At 33.0% G+C, this 20,304-nt stretch overlaps 3 protein-coding genes across 3 annotated transcripts; 2 read left to right on the top strand and 1 right to left on the bottom strand.

The window, feature by feature from the left end:
* Positions 1-1,218: 1,218 nt before the first annotated feature.
* On the bottom strand, positions 1,219-5,566 carry LOC125873911 (polygalacturonase QRT2-like). Its single transcript, XM_049554737.1, has 10 exons — positions 5,555-5,566; positions 5,261-5,401; positions 4,370-4,507; positions 3,999-4,169; positions 3,820-3,846; positions 3,147-3,354; positions 2,971-3,052; positions 2,236-2,344; positions 1,924-2,040; positions 1,219-1,559 (listed from the first exon to the last, which is right to left on the bottom strand). The coding sequence occupies exons 1-10, from the start codon at positions 5,564-5,566 to the stop codon at positions 1,329-1,331; spliced, it is 1,236 nt and encodes a 411-aa protein (XP_049410694.1). The 3' UTR covers positions 1,219-1,328.
* Positions 5,567-8,118: 2,552 nt separating this feature from the next.
* Positions 8,119-10,552, top strand: LOC125875238 (uncharacterized). Its single transcript, XM_049556341.1, has 2 exons — positions 8,119-8,774; positions 9,668-10,552. The coding sequence occupies exons 1-2, from the start codon at positions 8,175-8,177 to the stop codon at positions 10,028-10,030; spliced, it is 963 nt and encodes a 320-aa protein (XP_049412298.1). The 5' UTR covers positions 8,119-8,174; the 3' UTR covers positions 10,031-10,552.
* A 4,944-nt stretch (positions 10,553-15,496) lies between these two features.
* Positions 15,497-18,885, top strand: LOC125875256 (protein BUNDLE SHEATH DEFECTIVE 2, chloroplastic-like). Its single transcript, XM_049556361.1, has 5 exons — positions 15,497-15,681; positions 16,599-16,699; positions 17,715-17,778; positions 18,433-18,529; positions 18,643-18,885. The coding sequence occupies exons 1-5, from the start codon at positions 15,624-15,626 to the stop codon at positions 18,719-18,721; spliced, it is 399 nt and encodes a 132-aa protein (XP_049412318.1). The 5' UTR covers positions 15,497-15,623; the 3' UTR covers positions 18,722-18,885.
* The last annotated feature ends 1,419 nt before the right edge of the window (positions 18,886-20,304 follow it).

The following is a 20,304-nucleotide window of genomic DNA, read 5'->3' as shown; positions in this document are numbered from 1 at the left end:
AAAACTAGAGGGTTGATAGAGACAACTTGTGGACCTAGCTGGAAATGTGATGGAAGTTTGCATTTTCTGCTTTTTAAATTGAGAAATTTACATAAATTGTGACAATTCATACTGAGATATTCTGCCTTCTTCTTTGTGTAGAAACTCTCATTTTCTTGTCACAGAAGCAAGCGAGAAATTAAGAGGTATGGCATATGCTGCTATTACTTGTCTTATGAAATGTTAGCATGATGGACAGATCGTAGAGTATCTTATATGATCTACATTAACATATTCTCGATATTGTATCAGTGCCTTCTCTTCTTTGATTCATAGAGTCCTTGATCTGTGATTACTTTCAAAAAATACTTAGGCCTCTTGGTTATTCTAGCTATTTTTTTGTATCGTTGTGTTTTTGATCCATGTATCAATCAATGGAACTCAGTGGATGTGATTTTCAACTGTTCTATGAAAAGCTCGAGTTTGAGAGCTATGCTGGAGAAATAACATGCGATCTTGAGGCATTAACAAGATTGGAAGGAAAAGGCAAGCAGTAATAGTAAACTTTATTGCATAAACTTTTAAAGTACTCATTTTTACATTGTCATAATGCATAAACAGACACTCAAACTTGGTCAGTTGGCAAGTAAACATTTCAACTTTGAGTATGCATGTCTAGAAACCTCAACTCGTGTCCACATATCAGCTGAACGCTCCAATTTACAGAATAATCATCTAGACACCTCCAATATTTATGTTTCACGTCAACGTCAGGTGTCCACGAGACACAATAGGGATGAGCTAAGAGTGTTTAGTTGAGACCAAGTTAAGGTTTCAGTTGGAGTATTTAGTAAATTGTCTAAACTCGAGTCCCTTAAACTATCATATAATGCCTTCGGAGGAGATGAGTAGGAAGTAGTTGAGGAAGGATTTCCTCACTTGAAGTTCTTGCGACTGAAATATTCACAAATCCGTTATTGGAGAGCCACGAGTGATCACTTCCCTTGCCTTGAACAACTATTTCTTGTACATTGCTGATGTTTAGACTCAATCCCTCATGATTTTGCAGAAATCACTACACTTAAGATAATTTATGTTAAGAACTGTGCACAATCATATCGAAAACCACTTGCAAGTCTATTTTTTTCATCAAATATCCAAACGTTACAATAGAGACAACAATTACCAATACCAAACAAAAAATTGAAATATACAATAGTTAGTATGATTGAATGGATCTTGACCATATATACTATGCTGCAACACTGACAAGTTTCTTCATTTTGTTTCTCTTTTCCTCTGCTTTTCAGGTTATGCACACAACAAAGAATTCTGAGAGAAGTAAAATCTCAAACTCCTGAGAGACAAGGACCAGGTTCGATTCGATATTCTTGGCCATTAGCATTCCTACAATAAGCTTTAACTTGCCTTCCTGGTGTTGCTGGTGTTAGTTGTATAAGTTGCATTGTTATATCTGTACATGGCACAGACATGCTGCAGTTTAAATTTATCGCGATATCCGTGCTCGACGTTCCGTATATGTTCTGGTAAACAACATTGCTGATTTGCACTCCAGTTCCCTATCATGAAAATCTTAATGATACAGTGATTCATCTACTGAATAGAAAAATACTTGCTGCCACAAGATACGTGTCATACATTTATTGATTTGGTGTAAACATAAGTAAGTTTTTATCTATGTTAATCAGACTCTTCAAAATGTTGTTGCATCCGTATCGGATCCTCAAAAAATGCACTATTTTTTGAGGATCCGACACGGATTTTGCCTAAGGGGAAAGATGTCCGAGTAACTATGATTTTGGAAAATGTACTAGTTGTGTCTGAAACAGTATTGATAAGGTATATATTTCCGTCAGCATTTTTGAAGAATCTGAGTAATTGAAGAGCTGAATATGTAATTCAAGCTGTGTTAAATTGTATTACCATTTCCTTGCAAGCCCCTCGAACATCGCAGTAATTCTGGTCAATTATGATTGGGTTCTTGACAGAGTTGAATTGAAGATTCTCAAACGTGACATCTCGGACATAGCCTCTGCCAACCTATTCACATCATGACGTTCGTAAGAAGTTAATAGCCAGAGACAGATGGAGCATATATACTATATGAGGTCAACTGAATCCAGTATTTTCGACAGGTAATATAGATACATAGTGAAATGATCATGTTTGATGTTTCAATAGTATTGTTCTGTTGTTGAGTTCAATTATTTCATTGGCTAAGTCTGATTTATATACCTGCCATGTCTTGATACGAGCTCCGTTTGTAGTTCCATAGAAGAAAACAGTGTTCACATGAATGTTCTCTACTTGAGCAGAATGACCACCTTTTCCTAAGCTTCCAATACTGAATTCAAGCAGAATAAAAGATTTCATTAGTGTTAAGAAGTTAAAACATATTACTCCCTCTATCTCAGTTTATGTGGCACAGTTCGTATTTCGAGAGTCAAACCTTTTAATCTCAGCCTAATTGAAGTCTCTATGTCAAAATCCTCATCGAACTAATGCTAAGTAGTCAATCATTTATCCCATAAGTTATGTTGCTAGGACTCTTCAAAAATGCTGATAGATGTATAATGGATCCTCCAATAATAGTGCATTTTTGGAGGATTCAACGTAGGTGCGGCAACAATTTTGGAGAGTCAGAGCAGCGTAGCGCAAAGATCACTTCTTTTGTTCAAGACATTTTAAACTTTAGGAGTTCTTATAGTCTTTGTCACCTTATTGTAACTATTTTTTGCATCATAATTTAGTTATTATTAGAAGACTAGAAAACCACCAAAGAGTGTGGTGGGATAGGTTTGGATCCATCCGTCCTTAACTAAAGGTCTCTAGTTCGAGCCCGGAATAAAGAACTTTTTGGTAAAGAGTTGTTAAACACCCCCCCCCCCTAAGTCAACCTACCAGCGCGAATCTAAATTAGTCAGGTCAATGGATTGCGGATACATGATAAAGTAATCTTGATGAGACAACCTTATACCATGACCTGGTCCACATTGAATGTTATATATTTGGATATTAGAAGAGAAATCTCCAATTGAAATGCAATCATCCCCTGTTAATAACAAGGCTAAAACAAGTCAAAAAAACATGACTAATAATTAAAATATAACACAATTTTTTTAGAAAAATTGACAAGTGAAGAGTACCACTGCTAATTTTAGAATTTGTAATGGCCACATTTTGAGAAGATTGAATGTGAATTCCATCAGTATTTGGACTATTTCCTGGAGATTGAATCATTACATTGTTCACATTGAAGCCATTGCATTTCTCTACAAGTATATGAGTTTGCGCACTGTTTGCAAAGTACATGTTACTGATGGAACTCTGACTGCAAAGAATGAACTTCAACGCCTGTGGAACAAGCGTAGAAATGAGGATTCATATAGCAGACTCCAACTTGTTTGGGACTGAGGCGTAGTTGTTGTAATAAGAAGTGAAGAATTTAAGTTAACTTGCTACTTGCTTAACAATTTTCTTTACCTTCTTTTTAAATTCTTTCATAGCCATGTTGCTCGGACTCTCACAAATAATGTTGTTGCACCCTTGTCAGATCTTCCAAAAATGCATTATTTTGGAAGATCCGACATGCACTTGGTGACATTTTTGAAGCGTCAGAGCAACATAGGTTTTTGGTATAACAGAAGTCATTTCTATTGTTTGGTTTCTAGAACTATTATCAATAAAAAATTCATCAAAACATTCTTCGATGTGCTAATATATATCATTTTTAATCTTTAAAAAATATTTTTCATTTAGCAACCGAACACCGGAAAACATTCTTTCATGTAAAATGACTTATAGTCAAGAAGTACTTACAGTTGGAGCTAGTCTTGTGCATCCTTCCTGAAAAGTAAAAAAAATGATGAAAAATAAATAAATCAATCCATGTCAAAGACCATAATAGAACTAATCTCAGTTCCGTCGTACAGGTGCACACAAGCTGATCCAGACATTATCGTTATCGAGAAAGAAAGTTAGCTTATCTATGAACAGACCATTTCAGGGTGGTATCTACATGATTGATCCCACCATCCTTTTCCTTGACCATCAATGGTTCCTGAGCCATCAACAACTAGACCGCTAACGTTTCTGAAAGCTAGCCATTGACTCAAGTCTTGCCCGGTCCATACACTAGGTGAGCTCGGTGAAACAAGACTACCCGATATCTACAAGAGCCACGCAAATTCACATATTTCACTTAGGCTAACATTTCCCAAATACGATTTAACTTTTATACACTGATTAGTTTGTCATAGCGAGTTGTCTACTTTTAAGTGATCTGATAGTGTAATGATTATTTTTAACTGTCAGTGTATAGAAATTAAACTCTTACGAATATTAAATAGCGGTTTATGTTTTTTCATACCACAAAATAGATGTTCTCTGAATTGCAGGGGCCTGTGAGTGTCATAGGGCTAAGTAAAAATATCATATTTGGAGGAATAATCACTTGAGGAGATCCAGCTGAGGATGAACATGCATCATTCCAAGTATTAAGTAATGCCTGAAAAAAAAATTAAAAAATAATTCCTTAATTTCTAGAGCAAACAATAAAATATATTTGATATTTAGTGGAAAATAAAGGAACACAAGCAAGAAGAGTTGATTGAAGGTCTCGGATTCAAGCTCTATATATGGAAAAAAATCATAGTAGGGAGCAGTTTCACGCTTTAATAGGTCGGGGCCGAACTAGGGGTGCTTCATGCAAATCCAAATTAGTCAGGCTCCAATGCAGCTACCGGATACCAAGTGGGGACCAACCAAGAGTGTTTTCCCCTCTAATAGGCATTATAGATCATGTTCATGGATTAATGAAAATATGCTAACATTCTATTTGCCTCTTCCATTCTATGAGTTATGGCACTAGCTCGGACTAGTTGGGGCCCATAACCGAGTGTTTTCCCTTTAATAGACCTTATGCAACACGAATCCAGATTAGTGGGGGCCACAATATTGGTACACACCCGATGGGACACCACCCAGGACCACTTCCTCTTTCAATAAGCCTTATGCAATGTGAATCTGGATTAGTGGGGACCATAGTATAGGTACCAGAGACCCAGTGGGACACCAACCAGGAGCACTTCCTCTTTCAATAAGCCTTATGCGGTGTGAATCTGGATTAGTGGGGACCATAGTATAGGTACCAGACACCCGGTGGGACACCAACTAGGAGCACTTCCTCTTCTGTCTTATGCAGTGTGAATCTGGATTAATTGGGGCAAAAAAAGGAACAAATATATAACAATTAACTTACTTGAGAATCATCAGTAATGCCATCAGCAGCAGCTCCATAATCCAGTACATTAAAACTTCCTGGATATCCAAATATACTTGCACTGTATATTCTTGAATTTGTCAAGCCAATTAAAATGAACAAGATCTGAACCAATATTTTCTACAAAAAAAAAAAAAACAAGATTATTATTGTCATATAAATTGTAAATGATTATTTAATAAACACGAGGGCTAGAGCAGTCCAGTGCACTAAGCTATCACTACGTGGAGGGTCCAAAGAAGGGCTGGACCACAAGCATTTATTGTATACAACCTTGCCCTGCATTTCTGCAAGAGGTATACGTTGTTTTCACAATTTAACCCCGTGACCTCCTAGTCATGTGACAACAATTTTACCAGTTATGCTAAACATAAAATCAAATAAATAGGATGATAATGAGCTTCAAAAATCCTTACCATAGTATATGAAGAGATAGAGGAACACATTGGAAATTGATAATTATCTGTGCCATGACAAAAAATTAATAACATTAGTTCTTGAAAAAGAAAAAAAAGTTGCATTTCTCAAAAAAAAATTTGTAGTAATGAGTATAATCTTGGAAAAGGTATTGATTCTTTAGACTAACACCTTGTTTGAATGGCTATTACGTATTATTTGAAAATGAATACTACTACTAATAAAAATGGAATTAGTGCCGAATATATTTTTTTTGCAGCTAAATAACAATATATGTCAAATTATCGAAAAACTCTGTTATAGACAAAATTTGTAGCTAATTTTGTGTTTTTTTTAATTGAAAAAAGAAGAAACTAAGTTGAAGATACATACATATATACAACTTACAATGGCAAATGTGCTACGATGTGATCTTGAATGAATATTTTTTAAAATTTTATAAATGGGGATTTTGCCATTGTGGGAAAAGATTGAAAAGAAAGCAACATAACAGGTTGACAAATTTGGAACAATTTAAGATAAGAATATTTGTCAGAATTGGAGTGCAAATTAAGTTTGATTTATAGTTAGAATTTGCCAATCCAAGCATGCAAAGCCAACACTTTATTTATAGTTTTATATTATAAGTTGAAGAAAAAAATGGAAAATTTAATGAAGATTTTAATACTCATCCAAAAATGTGCAAAAATAAATTAAATTGTACTAAAGTACAATATATTCAAAATCAACCATATATAGATATATATTTCAAAATTCACTATCTTAATTCAAACTTCAGACGTCTAAATTATAAATTTGTCATAAGTTGAAATGATCTAAAATAGGTTAATGCGGACTATCTATTTAACTTAACTAAATAATTTCAAAGTAAGTAATTAAATATTAATAAAATAGAAAGAGGTGCCAAAAAGGTACAATCATTTCTTCTTCTTTTTTTAAAAATGTATTTATTTTTATTAATGCATTATTATATACTATGGAGGGTTGTGATTGGACATTGAAGAGGTAAATAAAAAATTTGGTTTAATTTTTAGATGGCTTGGACTTGTATGACAAGCAATTGTTCCTTCAAAGGTTTAAAAATGTTTTCCCACTAATATCATTTTATTAAACTCCTCTTATCCCCTTTCTAGTTTTGTCATTTTTAATCAATCTTACCACCAATGAAGTTGATTGATTTAAACCTAGCACAAACAAAAAAATATTAAATGATTTATTTTCATATATTCTAATTTTGATAGATAAAGTTACTTAATATCTAATATCAATAAAAAATGAAAAACATTCTACAGAATTAATCGATATGCTTATAAGTTAGTTAGAACACCATTTAATAAAAAAAAAATCTATCAAATTTTAATATTATTAATACTCATATAGTCACTTTCCCTTGTTGGACTTGTCTCCACGTGGCTAGTCCATGTTGTGTTTCAGAATTTTGGATTATGGGCCAAAACCAATTTGGGCCGAGCTTTTGTTGGATCTTGGGCCATATAGCTTTGGCCCAAGTGCATAATTAACTATTTTTGGACCTTATTAAGGTCGCAATCTAATAAGTTCATAAATTAAGTTTGGGTACTTCAATTATTATTTTTTTTAAAAATCACGTATGAAATTGTAAATTTTATTTGAAGTTTGATATATTGTTTGTACAAGCAAATTTTCAGAATTGTGGCTTGTACAAATCGAACTTTGAATATATAGATATATGTCTAAAGTTTAGATATATATATTCGTAATTGAAATTAATTTTTTTAAAGTTTAAACTATAAATTTTCATTTCTATCAATTTTACCAAGCTTCTCTAGTACCATCTACTTATTTCAAATTCAATTTTCATACTTGAAATTCAAAGTCGACTTTCTTCAATGTGCAACAAACACATCAAGTGTGATTCATAAGTTTGGATGGTGTTATAATTTACTCCATCAAATCTTGTATAATGTTTTTGGATAAATTTTATTCAAGCATTATACTTCAATTAACTTACAATAAATTCGAAACACCCTATTGTACATTAACTAAGAAGGAAGAAAAAACAAACGAAGAGGGTTAGTTTTTATTTTAAAAAAAGTTTCATACATCGATTATTTAGAATTTTAGTTATTATATAGATTTTTTATTCTACTTCTTTTCCGTACACATTAGAAAAAGAGTCAAATGTATCTACATGTTTTTTTTGGATTAGAATATATTATAATTATAATAGCAAAATTCTGTAATTTAAGTATTAAACTGATAAAATGTTGTAAATAATTTAGATTATAGCAACATTAATAAATATAAATTATTAATTCATTTAAAGTAGTAAATCTATTATTTAGTGAAATATTTACTGTCATATTAAATCCTCTTCTTCTTCTACAGTGTTCAAAGTTCAAATCACACTTCCAAAATTTTCACTTCAATTCAAGATCCAATCTTTCACATTTCTCACAAATTGCTCAAATTTCTTTAAAAAAAAGTGAGTTTTTCAATGGCAAATTCATGGAGAAGAAACCAACAAATCAAGATCTTCACCCCCAAGAATCTCCTTCTCTTTTTCTTCACTTCTCTTCTCCTCCTTATCTTCCTCTATCTCACATCACAAACCCAACCCCACAATCCAAAACCCCTCAAATCCCTTAAAAATCCAATCTTTAATCTCCCAATAAAGCCTTTTGATTGTTACAATTCACCTCAAGCTTACCCTGTTATAGCTAGTGTAGTTGAAGGTGTGAAATACCCTTTTCTTTTTTCACTTTCAGATTTTGGGAATTTGCCTGAAAAACCTCATAAGAATATTCAGAGGGTACTTAAAGGAAAACCCTTTAGAAAGCCTGATATATCTGTGACTGTGCAAGAATTGTTGGAAAAGATGAAGGGTGAAAATGGGATTTTTTTGGATGTTGGAGCTAATGTAGGAATGGCTACTTTTGCTGCTGCTGTAATGGGGTTTAAAGTTTTGGCCTTTGAACCTGTTTTTGAGAATTTGCAGAAAATTTGTGAAGGTATTTACTTTAATAGAGTTGGAGAGTTAGTTGAGGTTTATGAAGCAGCTGCCTCAGACCATAATGGGAACATTACCTTTCACAAGGTAGTTTTCAATTCAATTTGGTGTATATGAGTATTTGGGGTTCATATTATTGCTCTCGTAGTTTCTTGTCCTTCGTTTTCTATTACTATCCGTTGTTTCTTGTATCGTATTGTATTGTTTTGTTGTAGTTTCCGTCTGTTACTATTGCTATTTTTGTTATTATATGTTGTTTCTTGTACTTCCGTTACTTTTTTTCGGACTCTTTGGACTGTTTTTTGCTTGTCTTTGGTTTTTTCTTTTGGGGGCAGTTGTAGTCTATAGCTTGTTTTAGCAAAATTTGATAGTATAATTAGTTTGCTTAATAGAATTCTTGTAACTCAGACATAACATAGTTAAAGAACTGACCTTTACGCGATAATATTCATCGATTAACTGGTCTTAATTGATTAAGTTATATGAAATCATGAGTAGTTTTTCTTTGTTTGTATTGTCCTTTATCATTTTGGAGCTATGCAAGATTAACGTTTGAATGATGCTGTTTTCTTGGTTTTTGTTTAGCAGTTATGTTTCTAGCTTGGTTATTTATGTGAAATTTGATAACATAACTAATTTGCTAAATAGCAATCCTGTAACTTGGATATAATGTAGCTAAGTTTCGACCTTTACCATTAACATTCCTTGATTTACTGGTCTGAACTTGTATTTTCCTTTCTATTTTGGAGTTATGTGAGAGATGAAAGTCCAAATGACACGATTTTGAATGAGATAAATAAATGACACTCTCATTCAATGACTGCTTTGAGGATTACATTTGACTTTTAACATTTGAGAAGGGAAGTTTAAAAAAATCAAGAGAGTAATGCCTTGTGTTCAGATTTATTTGTTATGTTATTTGTTATTTGTTATTTTGTTGGCTACCCGCTAAATTTCTTCTGTACATGTATTGGTTTTAGTTGGTTGGTAGACTCGACAATAGTGCAGTATCTGCCACCGGTGCCAAGTTGGCTTTTAAGTCAAATGAAGAGATTGTAGTTCAAGTAAAAACTATTCCTCTTGATGAGGTTATCCAAGAAACGGAGCGTGTACTACTGATAAAGATAGATGTTCAAGGTTGGGAGTATCATGTACTTAAGGGAGCATCAAAGTTATTGTCAAGGAAGAAAGGTGAAGCACCTTACCTAATCTACGAGGAAGATGAGCGATTGTTACAAGCCAGCAATAGCAGCGCCAAGGAAATCCGGGAGTTTCTACACAGTGTGGGCTACAACCATTGCACTCAACATGGTACAGATGCACACTGCACAAAAACAGATTGACAAGGTTATCATCTACAAATAATCTTCTGTTACAACTCTGGAAGGAGCATCAATACTTAAAATTCTTAAATTTCTGCTATACACTGATTTAAACAATCAACTATCATGTTTTTTTCGATGTGATAAGCTTAGAATGATTGGTAATCGAACAAAACCTGATGCGCCAGTTGTTCAAAGTCGAGCTCTACTTTTTTCAGTTCGTGTGAATTGGAAGGCTGACTGATACCATGTTGAGGGGATTATGACAATGCTAACTTTGCTGATAGGTTTGTGGTTGGGTAAATCAGAGAGGAGAAGAGAAGGTAGGAAAATTGATTTGTCTGTTTGATGACTTTTAGACAGTGGCAGGATGTTTTCTCCCACTTCTTGCTTTCTGGTTACCCCATATGTAATGTGTGCACAGGCTATTTATAATACTTTTTTTGTAGAGGTTGTTGCTTGATCTGTGTTGTTCTCTTTGTTTCCATTGGTGAACTTGTTGATCATTAAGTACATCTAATATACTCCCTCCGTTTCATTTTACTTGTCCATTTTACCAGCGTTTTATTACTTCTTTTCTCGTACTACCTTTAGTATTAAATAACTACATAAAGTAGTACTAGTAGTCAAATATAGAGTTTGAAAGCATCATTAATGAGGTTAGTTTAGTATTGTACATCTCTAATTAAAGCTTTCTTACGGGGGTCAAATAATATGAAACTGAGGGAGTAATTCCGTTAATGACTTCAATTTAGTGTATGGATGATGTCATGCTTTGATGGAGCTTTCCTCCTACCAACTATCTCCTTTCTGTTTACAGACTTCTTTGAAACTGTGTGAATGATGCTCCCTAAGTATGCAGGTCAAATAACATTAATGATCCTGAGAAAAAGTTGATTAGTTGGTGTTTCAAGATAAACTTTCATTAATAGCATTTTTTCAACTTTTACTTCTTTGTTTAATGAGGTCAAATTTGTTGTTAGGTGAAGTCCTCTTAAACACTTAATTGCTTTTCTCCATTTGTTTATGGCATTAATTCACCTTTACTTCTCTAATGTGAGAGGCTACTTGCTATCAGCTACATTTTAAGTTTGCTCGGACTCTTCAATGTTTCTGCATCTGTGTCGGATCCTCTAAAAATGTACTGCTTTTAAAGGATCTAAAGGATCCGACATGCACCTAACGACATTTTTTAAGAGTCTGAGCAATATAGGCTACATTCAGTATGCATAAGAGGAGGAAAGAGAGTGCGATTGAGGCTTCTACACAGAGCCTTTACATTTTTGTTTTTGGATAACCGTGGTGTTCAAGCTGGCTTGCACACACCTCGACTGATTCCTTGGGGTCCCTACTACCTCCCACCAACACATACTAGGTAACTCTATCTACCAAACTAAAGAGTCTTTACATTTTCATAAGTTACTAGCTCATTAGTTAAATAGAGCACAGACAGAAATTACAGCATTGCAAGGAACTCAAGGCGCGTGTTAGAAGGTAAGAACATGTTTGGCCAGGGAATGGATTCATGCAGCAATATAGTCAACTTGGTTATCTGAAGCCAGGAACAAAATTGACTAGTTTCAAGGTAAAACTCCCGGTTGAAACAATTTGAGGTATCTAGAAAACTCAATACTCACCGTTAATCATTTCCCAGAATCTTGCAATGCAGTTGTTCAAGTGCTATAAAGTGCCTCAACCACTGGTGTAAGTTAACACCTTAAGCACGTACTAGTATGGATAGTTTTTTTAGTCGTTAGAGGTAATGTGCTCATAAAAGTCGATCATGGCCTCTGTATCATAAGTCTGTACATCTTTGGGTGCTGAATTTGAAACCTCATGATCTCAGCACCTCCATCTTGACTTGTTATCCCCACAAGGTCAAGGCTTCATTGTCAGCGACATTCCCCTTTCCCCCCAGTGGTAGTAGCCTCGTCCTCTTGACTTTGATATGTCACGAAAACTACAACAGATAGACATCTCATATGTATGAAAAAGGAAGCAAGCTGTTAGCAGAATTTTAAAGCTGTTAAGTTCAGCCCTCTGTGTGTAACCTGCAGAATCTTCAATTTGCCTACAATGATGCCTCAACATTGAACTCTTGCTACGATTTCCTAGCCTTTTCCACTTATAGCTAAAACCATTTCTTTAACGTAGTGCCTAGATTAGCTTGCACACTCCGACTTATCCACCAGTACCTTCTAACTCCAACCAGCACAGATATATAATAAGCATAGAAGAGAATGTCACCAGGCCTTTGGTTCAATGGCAAACGCCCAACGCCTCATGTGTAGGTTAGGCACATGTCACAAGAACTTTGTCACGAACTAAAGAAGTCTGGGCTAATTATCCACTGAGTTTTGAACTATTCGTTAAAAAGGAACATGTATTTACACCGTCAAGATACATGCAATAAGCATTGCTTTTGTTAAGTAGCAAACATGCAACACGTGATGTGTAGGTTAGACAACGTCACCAGAACTCTGCTATGAACTAAAATAAAGCCTAATATTGAAAATGATCGAGTGGTGGATATAATTATCCATCGAGTTTCAAATCGCGTGTTAGCTGACCTTATGAGATTTCTCGATTATCAAGGGTTTATAAATAAATAAACAGAACAGAACATGAAAGAGAATGTACATTGATAAATTACATCTAAGTAAATTACCTTTGTTACAATGTCTGCTCTTGGAAAAATGTTTGTCTTGTGATTTTGACCATGAAAAATTACTTGTTCCAAAATTTCATTGCTTCACCATAGCTGAATACAATTACTTTTTTTTCATGTTCTATTTGTAAATATCAGTCAAAATACATTAATGAACTTCACAAGAAACTGTCTTTTAAGTTTTTACTTGTGACTCAAATAAGACAACCTTCAAGTTCCAAGAAGTACTTTTAGATACTTGCTAAAATTACTGGGAAAAAGTGCACTTTTATTGTTGACAAAGACTCATTGTTTCGTACAATAACAAACTCACTATAGTCTCATAAGTGAAATCTGGAAAAAAGTAAAGTATATGTAGATTTCTTTCCTACCTTATGAATTTAAAGAGATTATTTTTTATAAGTCGTCATATCTATAGTTATGATTAGGGAAAAAAAAGAAAGCTCTTAATTCATAGATGATAAATTTCTATTGACAACACTGAGAAAGCAAACTGTAAGACCTGTTTTAGAGCAAAGGATTGACTTTTACTTACTTCCATGTCGAGGTGTCAAATGAACTGTTATCATTAGACTAGTTAAAATAGACGACCAATAAGGATCGGAGTCGTTTGATTGGAAACAAGTTATTCCAGAATTAATTATTCTGAATAACTTATTTCATCATATATATGGAATAGCTTATCTCATTACTATGGTATAAAATAATCAGAGGTGTATTCAAGATTTTGAGATGATGGGTGCACTATTACGAAAAGATGGATCTAAGATATAAATTTGATTGGTTAAACATTTAGGTTCTTATCACTAAAAATAATTAAAATTTTAAAATTATAGGTCCAAACATTACTATGGTATAAAATAATAAGAGGTGTATTCAAGATTTTGAGATGATGAGTGCATTATTACGAAAAGATGAATCTAAGATATAAATTTGATTGGTTTAACATTTAGGTTCTTATCACTAAAAATAATTAAAATTTTAAAATTATAGGTCTAAAATTACTTTTACCTATCCAAACCACTTAGAGAGGTGTTACCCAATTTTAGAAAGGAAAATAAAACGAGACAAATAAAAGATTCAAATTTCTAACCTCACTTAAAGAGGTGCACCCAATTATAATCGCACGGTATGATACTTCAACTATGGGTTCACATATCTATATTCAAATAATTTTTTAAAAATATAACATTACTATACATGATTTCAGGAGGGGAGCAGTTCACGTGAACCCAGTGACCCCCCTCCCCCCTCCCACCGAATACACCTTTGATACAAATGATGGGACAAGGTATTCCAAACATGACAACCAAATAAGACATCAAAATTTTATTTCATGACTATTTTTTTATCTCAGGACTAGTTATTCTTGTCCCTCACACCAAACGACCCTGTGTGTTTAGCACGAAGGAAAGTATATTCTTAAAAATTAAGTTGATTTTTTACTTATTTTTTAATATTTAATAAATAAACAAAAATATATATATTATTCTAAAAATATTTATATTTAATCTAAAAAATCATTTATATTTATATTTCTTGTCACAATATAACTTCAGTTGAACCCATAAAAAATGTTGCATCTGCCTCTTGGCTGACCTTCCCCATGCATTAAAGAGGTTGCATCCTTATTTATTATAATTTAATATTTCTTTTAATTATATTAATTTCTCTTCATAAATATTAAATAAAGATAAAGGCGAAAATAAATATTTTTTCATCTCGAATTATTTATCATATTTTTCTTTTACATGCTTTTTGAAAACATTAATTAAGAAGAGTTTTGACTATCTTAGCCTTAGTTATGTCTTTAGATATAAGAGTCATGGTGAAAATAAATACTCCTCATCTCTCTTCATCTTAAATTATTTATAGTTTATTTTACACATTCCTTTCTTTTAAAAATATTATTCTTATTGAGAAAGATTTTGACTATCCTACTGTCTTTAAGATAAAATAATTATTATCAAGGTAAATTGAAAAAAGGATAACTAATTTGATATTGAGTTTTTAAAAAGAAAAATAATTTGCAATAACTGATTTTAAAAATTACGATAAATAATTTGAGAACGGAAGGAGTAATTAATATATCTTAATCTTCTAAAATGACAACTATTTCGTTTGAACCATTTTACTTGTCATATTTTTTATTTACACTCGTTTTAAGAAATTATGTATTTTAACTATCACGTCTTTATATTATTATCTTTAAACATTTAAAATGTTAATCTCTTTTTAATGAATATACTTATTTTAATTTCTCTTCAATAAATAAGAAAATACTTAATCTAAGCAACCATAATATTAAGTTTTTTTTACCAACATGGGTTGTGATGCACTGGTGGGAGTGCTTCACTCTTAACCAGAGGTCTTGGGTTCGAGCCATGGGTATGGAGAAAATGCTATTGGGAGCGCCACCTCCGAATGGGCCCTGCAAAGCGCGATTCGAATTTAGTCAGAGCTCCAATATGGCTTCGGACACCGAATTGGAAATAAAAAACAAAAAAAGGGTTTTTTGTATGAGTTCTTTACTTTAAGTTTGTATGCTAATCGATCAATGTCTTTTAAAGAATAATTATTATCAAGAGCAAAATATAAAGAAGGTACTGAGCTAGATCAGACCATTTATTTTTAGCAAAGAACGATTAGTTAGGTACATATTGTATATGAAATATTTTGGACCAACTATTTTCAGTAAGCAGTAAGCACGATAACTAAAATGAACGATGGAGTTAGATATTTTATACAACTACTTCTTTCCTTGGTAGGATAAAGGTTATATCAGTCATTTCCTTCTAGATATTTAGAACAAGGAAAGAGAGTGAGACCAAAAAAAAGAACGAGCCTTATCTAGTAACCTGTGGTTACATGTTTTATTAAAACCAACACAATTTTAGCTAATTCTCTGATTAAATTCAAAAAAAGAAGTGAAATTCAACTGTCTTAATGGCAAATTCTGTGTGTTTCACCCCTTTAGCATCATTGAACTCTTTCAATAAACCAGGTACATATATGTATAGTCTATTTCTTTTTGTTCTTGTAGCTATTTTTGTACCTTTTTTTGGTTTATGGGTGTTAGTGTTTTTGCCAATTACTTGATGTTTAGGCTTTTTTTATGGTTTCTTGGTTCAATTTTGTTTTTGAGTCTGCAATTGTGTGTAGAATATAATGTGTTTGGTTTTAAAGTCTCAATTTTTTTTACCAACAAGAGTGGTAATTCATACTTAAACAGATGTCTCGGGTTTATTTCCCAATTTGGGACTTCTTGGCATGAATCCAGTAGTTGGCTTCAATGCGAATATCAGACACTAAGGGGGGGAACCACAAAAAAATTGAATCTTTCTTTTAATTTGAGAACCTTTTCAGAAACAATTAGTTCAATTTCTCTTTGTTCATGTACTTCTTGGTTTTATGAGTTTTTGCTAACTGAGTGTTTATGTTTTTTGTGAAATGCTTGGTGCTAACCCCTTTTTATGGTTTCTTGTTTCTTTTTTTGTTTGTGGTTCTGCAACTCTGTGTAAATTGTGTTTTGTTTCAAAAATCCAATTTTTTTATCAAGTTGTCATGGTGTGGTAAGTACTCCTGGGTTCGAGGTTGGATATGAAGTCATGTTTGGTAGAGAATATTAAATTCCCCAATGTGAGACTTGTAGGCTTGAATCCGGATTTAGTCGGGGTTCAATGTTGTTAATCCCAAAAAAAAGATTCAATTTTTTTATTTGGAGAAATTTTCAGAAACAACTAAATTTACTGTCTTAATTGCAAATTCTCTGTTTCATCCCTTTAACTTCCTTTAACTTGTCAATAAACCAGGTATGATCCTGTTTCTATTTATTCTTGTACTTTTTATGTCTTTTTACTTAGTGGTAGCTATGTTTTATTGTCGATTCTTTATGTAGTTGTGATTTTATATTCTTGTCAGGTTTAATTAATGGAAATGGGAATTGCGCTGGAAGAAAGATTCAATTGATCAAAGATGTTACCTTCAACTCCAAGAGTAACTTAAGAGTCGTAGAAGTGAAGGTAATTTTGGACTTCCATGGATAGATATTAGTGCAAAGTTATATTGAAATGTGTTCAATCATAAGCAATGGCTAGACATGGAGCATGAAAAATCACTAAAATTTTAAAATATTAAATTTTGAACTCAAAATTTCGAAACTGTTATTGTCAGTAGTAAGAACTTAAATGTTGCACCGATGAAATTTAAATCATGAATCCACTCTTACGCCTAGACAGTGATGGTAATTGTAGAACCAGTATGCCTTTAGACATATAACTCAAGCGTGGAGGTTATATGACACTTAGTTAGGTACAGTTGGGATATTTTCTAGGCATTTTTCTAGGGTAGTGCTGCATATATGAGCATAGTTACAACGAGGGGTAGCAGCACCAAAAAGATGGAAAACGAGGGGTACCATCAATTGAGCATAGTTACAAGTATTCTTGTTAAGTGCTGTGTATTCGTTATAATTAATTGAAGAAGTAGATGCATTGTGAAAATGTGTCCCTATGGTATGCTTGTCCAACACATACCTAGAACTGTGACTAAATTTTTAAGTTCTGATGTAAAACTTACTACAATCGGTACAACAAATTTCAGCTGAATGATTACAGTAAATTAAACAGTATACAGATGAAGATGAAGAGTGAAGATTTGGAACTTAGAAGAGAAACAATCACACAATAGTAAATAACCAATTATGTAAAACTCTTTGAATGAGAATATGTGGTAGCATCTGCATCATATTAAATTCATCACTCTACTTTATGTGAAACGGGATCAAGCAGCATAATTCCAATCCTAACGAGGATCTCTTTGCCATTTCTCATTTCTTATAAATGAATTGAGAAGTTCGTAAAGATGGAAATTCTAAGCTTAATGCTACCTGTTATCACAAGGGCTTACTTGAGTTCTATAGAAACTTCAGTTTGCTCCAGAAATTTCCTTTCACCTCTTTTATGGTCTAAATATACCATATTTGCTTCTCTTTCGGCTGTATTTTGCCATAGATTAACACTATACTCTTTTTTCTAGGCCGCTGACAGTGATAAAGAAATAAAAGTAAAGAGCATAGTCTGTCAAAAGTGTGAAGGAAATGGTAAGTGATTTATGCATATTTGGTTGATTTTGAATTTTCACTCATCATTAATGATAAGGTTCAGTGGACTTCTCTCGACAAACACACTCCTACATTTTGAACTCCAAGTGACTAATAAGTATTTCTTAATATTGTAATTATGTCTTTCTGTTTAGTGGATGTTCATTGCATTGTAGCAATGGAGATTATATTCAATTCAGTTTACATGCTAACTGTTGCATCAGGTTCAATGAATTCTCATGAAGGAAGCGGCATTTTCCAGAGAACTGCTATATGTTTTATCAACATAATGTCTATTTTACCTTTTGCTAGGATTTCTTTCCTTGAAATGATTATATGCATCAAGTAGTAATTTGACTCTTGATGTTGACCGCTTGATCGGAGAACACCTCTTTTACGAACTTATCTCAAATTATTCATCAAAGTTATGTGAGAATTACGATGCGTCTGAGTGATAAGTGTCTAGTTCCAAGACTTTTGCTAATGCTGCACTCTTGCTGATTATTCATTGTGTTACATACTTATTACAGTATCGAATTTCCAATTCATCAGAAGTAGATACATACATATTGCTTACATAGACCTTAAATAATCCAATTTCAACTTGGATTTAGTTCAGAACTTTCCTTTTCTTATACACTGTATCGCTCTCAGGTGCAGTGGCGTGCTCACAATGTAAAGGCGTTGGGGTTAACTCCGTCGATCATTTCAACGGACGGTTTAAAGCCGGTGGACTATGTTGGCTGTGCAGGTACTTGTACTATCACTTGTGCTTTTTGGTTTCATATTAGTATTTAGTTCCCAAGTTAGTTAACAAAAATGCTGTAATGACATGTTTTCATGTTTGCTATTCTTTCAATGCAGAGGTAAAAAAGATATATTATGTGGTGACTGCAATGGTGCTGGATTTCTTGGTGGATTTATGAGTACGTTCGATGAGTAGACTTCAGATGCACTGGTCTCGAGTAGACTCGGAGGCAGGTAGAGGCAGGTTCAGAGGCAGATCCAGAATTTAAACTTAATAAGTTCATTTCTATAATTCTCAGTATTGAACTCATTGTACTTTTGATATTATGATTTCATAATTTTATATTTGTTAAAACTTTACCTTCTCTTTTCACATATATTTATTCATGATTCGTGTAAAAGGTAATGAGTTCAGTTGAATCTGTCGAAGCTATGCTCCATCTGGTCCTAAGTAGGTTGTCGCCATTGATGCCAAGAAAAGAACATGGAAAGACTATTTGTATAACCAAATATGCACAAAAAAAAAAAAATGTCAAGTCAGCCATGGAAGAGAGTAAAAGCAAGAAACACCTCCCAACATCAAATTCTAATTTGTCAACAACGTACTCGATGTAATTTCACGAGTAGTCTAAAGAAGGTATAGTGTCACTTTTTTAAAGAAGGTACACATTGTTAACTGATATGTACTACCTTATGTAACCTTAGACTTGTTACGTTGTTTGACTGAACTCGTTGGCTCCGCATCCACTACTTGTGGAACTACACCGGATATTTTGTTGTTGTATTTACTTACATTATTTGTTACTAGTAGATATCCAATCTAATTTGAATTGAGAGTTTCTGACTAATAAGTTATTAATTAAGGCAGTGGTTGCTACCTAACAAGGTTTCTTATATTATATAGTGTTAGAGACCGTCTCACATTGGTTGGTGAATAGACCGGTGGTTTGCTTATATGGACTTGAGCAATTCTTTCCTTATGTGCTAGTTTTTGGGGTTGAGTTAGGCTCAAGTGTCATATCTTTACATATCGTACACTCCTCAAACGAAAAAAGATAAACACTCTTCCCCTTATGAAACCCATTTTTATGTATATACTTTCTCAAAGTATATAATTTGAAACACAGGACATGTGTGTCTATTTGTTCAATTTTATACAAGTTTAAGTATTTTTTTGTGCACACCCAAAGTTGGAGGGTATAGAGACAGCTTAAAGCCAAGTAAAAGGGCATATTTATGTATTAATAGTGTTTTGACTCACTATTAATAGTGTTCTTGACTCACTTCCTAACATTATGTGGCTCTAGACCTATCAACATATATCATTTTCACCCATTCAATATATTACTAACGTTTACTTTTATTGCAGTAATTGAGATCATTAATCATGACCTTCAAGTTCTTGAATGATATTTTTACAAGTGAGTTCATTCAAATTCTCTAAGATTTCATCTCCAAATGAATTTTGCGTGTCAAAACACTTTTTAAAATAATAAATATTAATTTATTGATTAAATTATACATCTATAAAATAATAATATTTCATGGTCCACCTATATTAATTTAGTAAGGTTTTATTGTATGTTGTAATTTCAATGACATCATTCATATCTAGTCATCAAACATTTAATGAAAGATACCGGTTAACTAACTATTTTGTACTCCTTCCGTCCACAATTATATGTCAGGGTAAGGTCATGCACACCCCTCAAGAAAAATTTAATACAAAGTGTAATTTGACTAATATAATTCTACTATACCAAAAATATCAAAAGTTCA

This window comes from Solanum stenotomum, chromosome 8, assembly GCF_019186545.1.
Source record: "Solanum stenotomum isolate F172 chromosome 8, ASM1918654v1, whole genome shotgun sequence".
NCBI classification, from domain to species: domain Eukaryota; kingdom Viridiplantae; phylum Streptophyta; class Magnoliopsida; order Solanales; family Solanaceae; genus Solanum; species Solanum stenotomum.
Note: the sequence above shows the minus strand (reverse complement) of the source record. Positions and strands in the feature narration are given on the sequence as shown.

Excerpts from the sequence above, each read along its gene's own strand:
- LOC125875256 (XM_049556361.1), top strand. The coding sequence starts at position 15,624 with ATGGCAAATTCTGTGTGTTTCACCCCTTTAGCATCATTGAACTCTTTC. Across the intron at positions 16,700-17,714 it reads TAAGAGTCGTAGAAGTGAAG|GCCGCTGACAGTGATAAAGA; the intron begins GTAATTTTGGAC and ends TCTTTTTTCTAG. Across the intron at positions 17,779-18,432 it reads TCAAAAGTGTGAAGGAAATG|GTGCAGTGGCGTGCTCACAA; the intron begins GTAAGTGATTTA and ends TATCGCTCTCAG.
- LOC125875238 (XM_049556341.1), top strand. The coding sequence starts at position 8,175 with ATGGCAAATTCATGGAGAAGAAACCAACAAATCAAGATCTTCACCCCC. Across the intron at positions 8,775-9,667 it reads GGAACATTACCTTTCACAAG|TTGGTTGGTAGACTCGACAA; the intron begins GTAGTTTTCAAT and ends TATTGGTTTTAG.
- LOC125873911 (XM_049554737.1), bottom strand. Across the intron at positions 3,355-3,819 it reads GCACAAGACTAGCTCCAACT|GCGTTGAAGTTCATTCTTTG; the intron begins GTAAGTACTTCT and ends CTTGTTCCACAG. Across the intron at positions 1,560-1,923 it reads GAGGGGCTTGCAAGGAAATG|GGAACTGGAGTGCAAATCAG; the intron begins GTAATACAATTT and ends TTTTCATGATAG.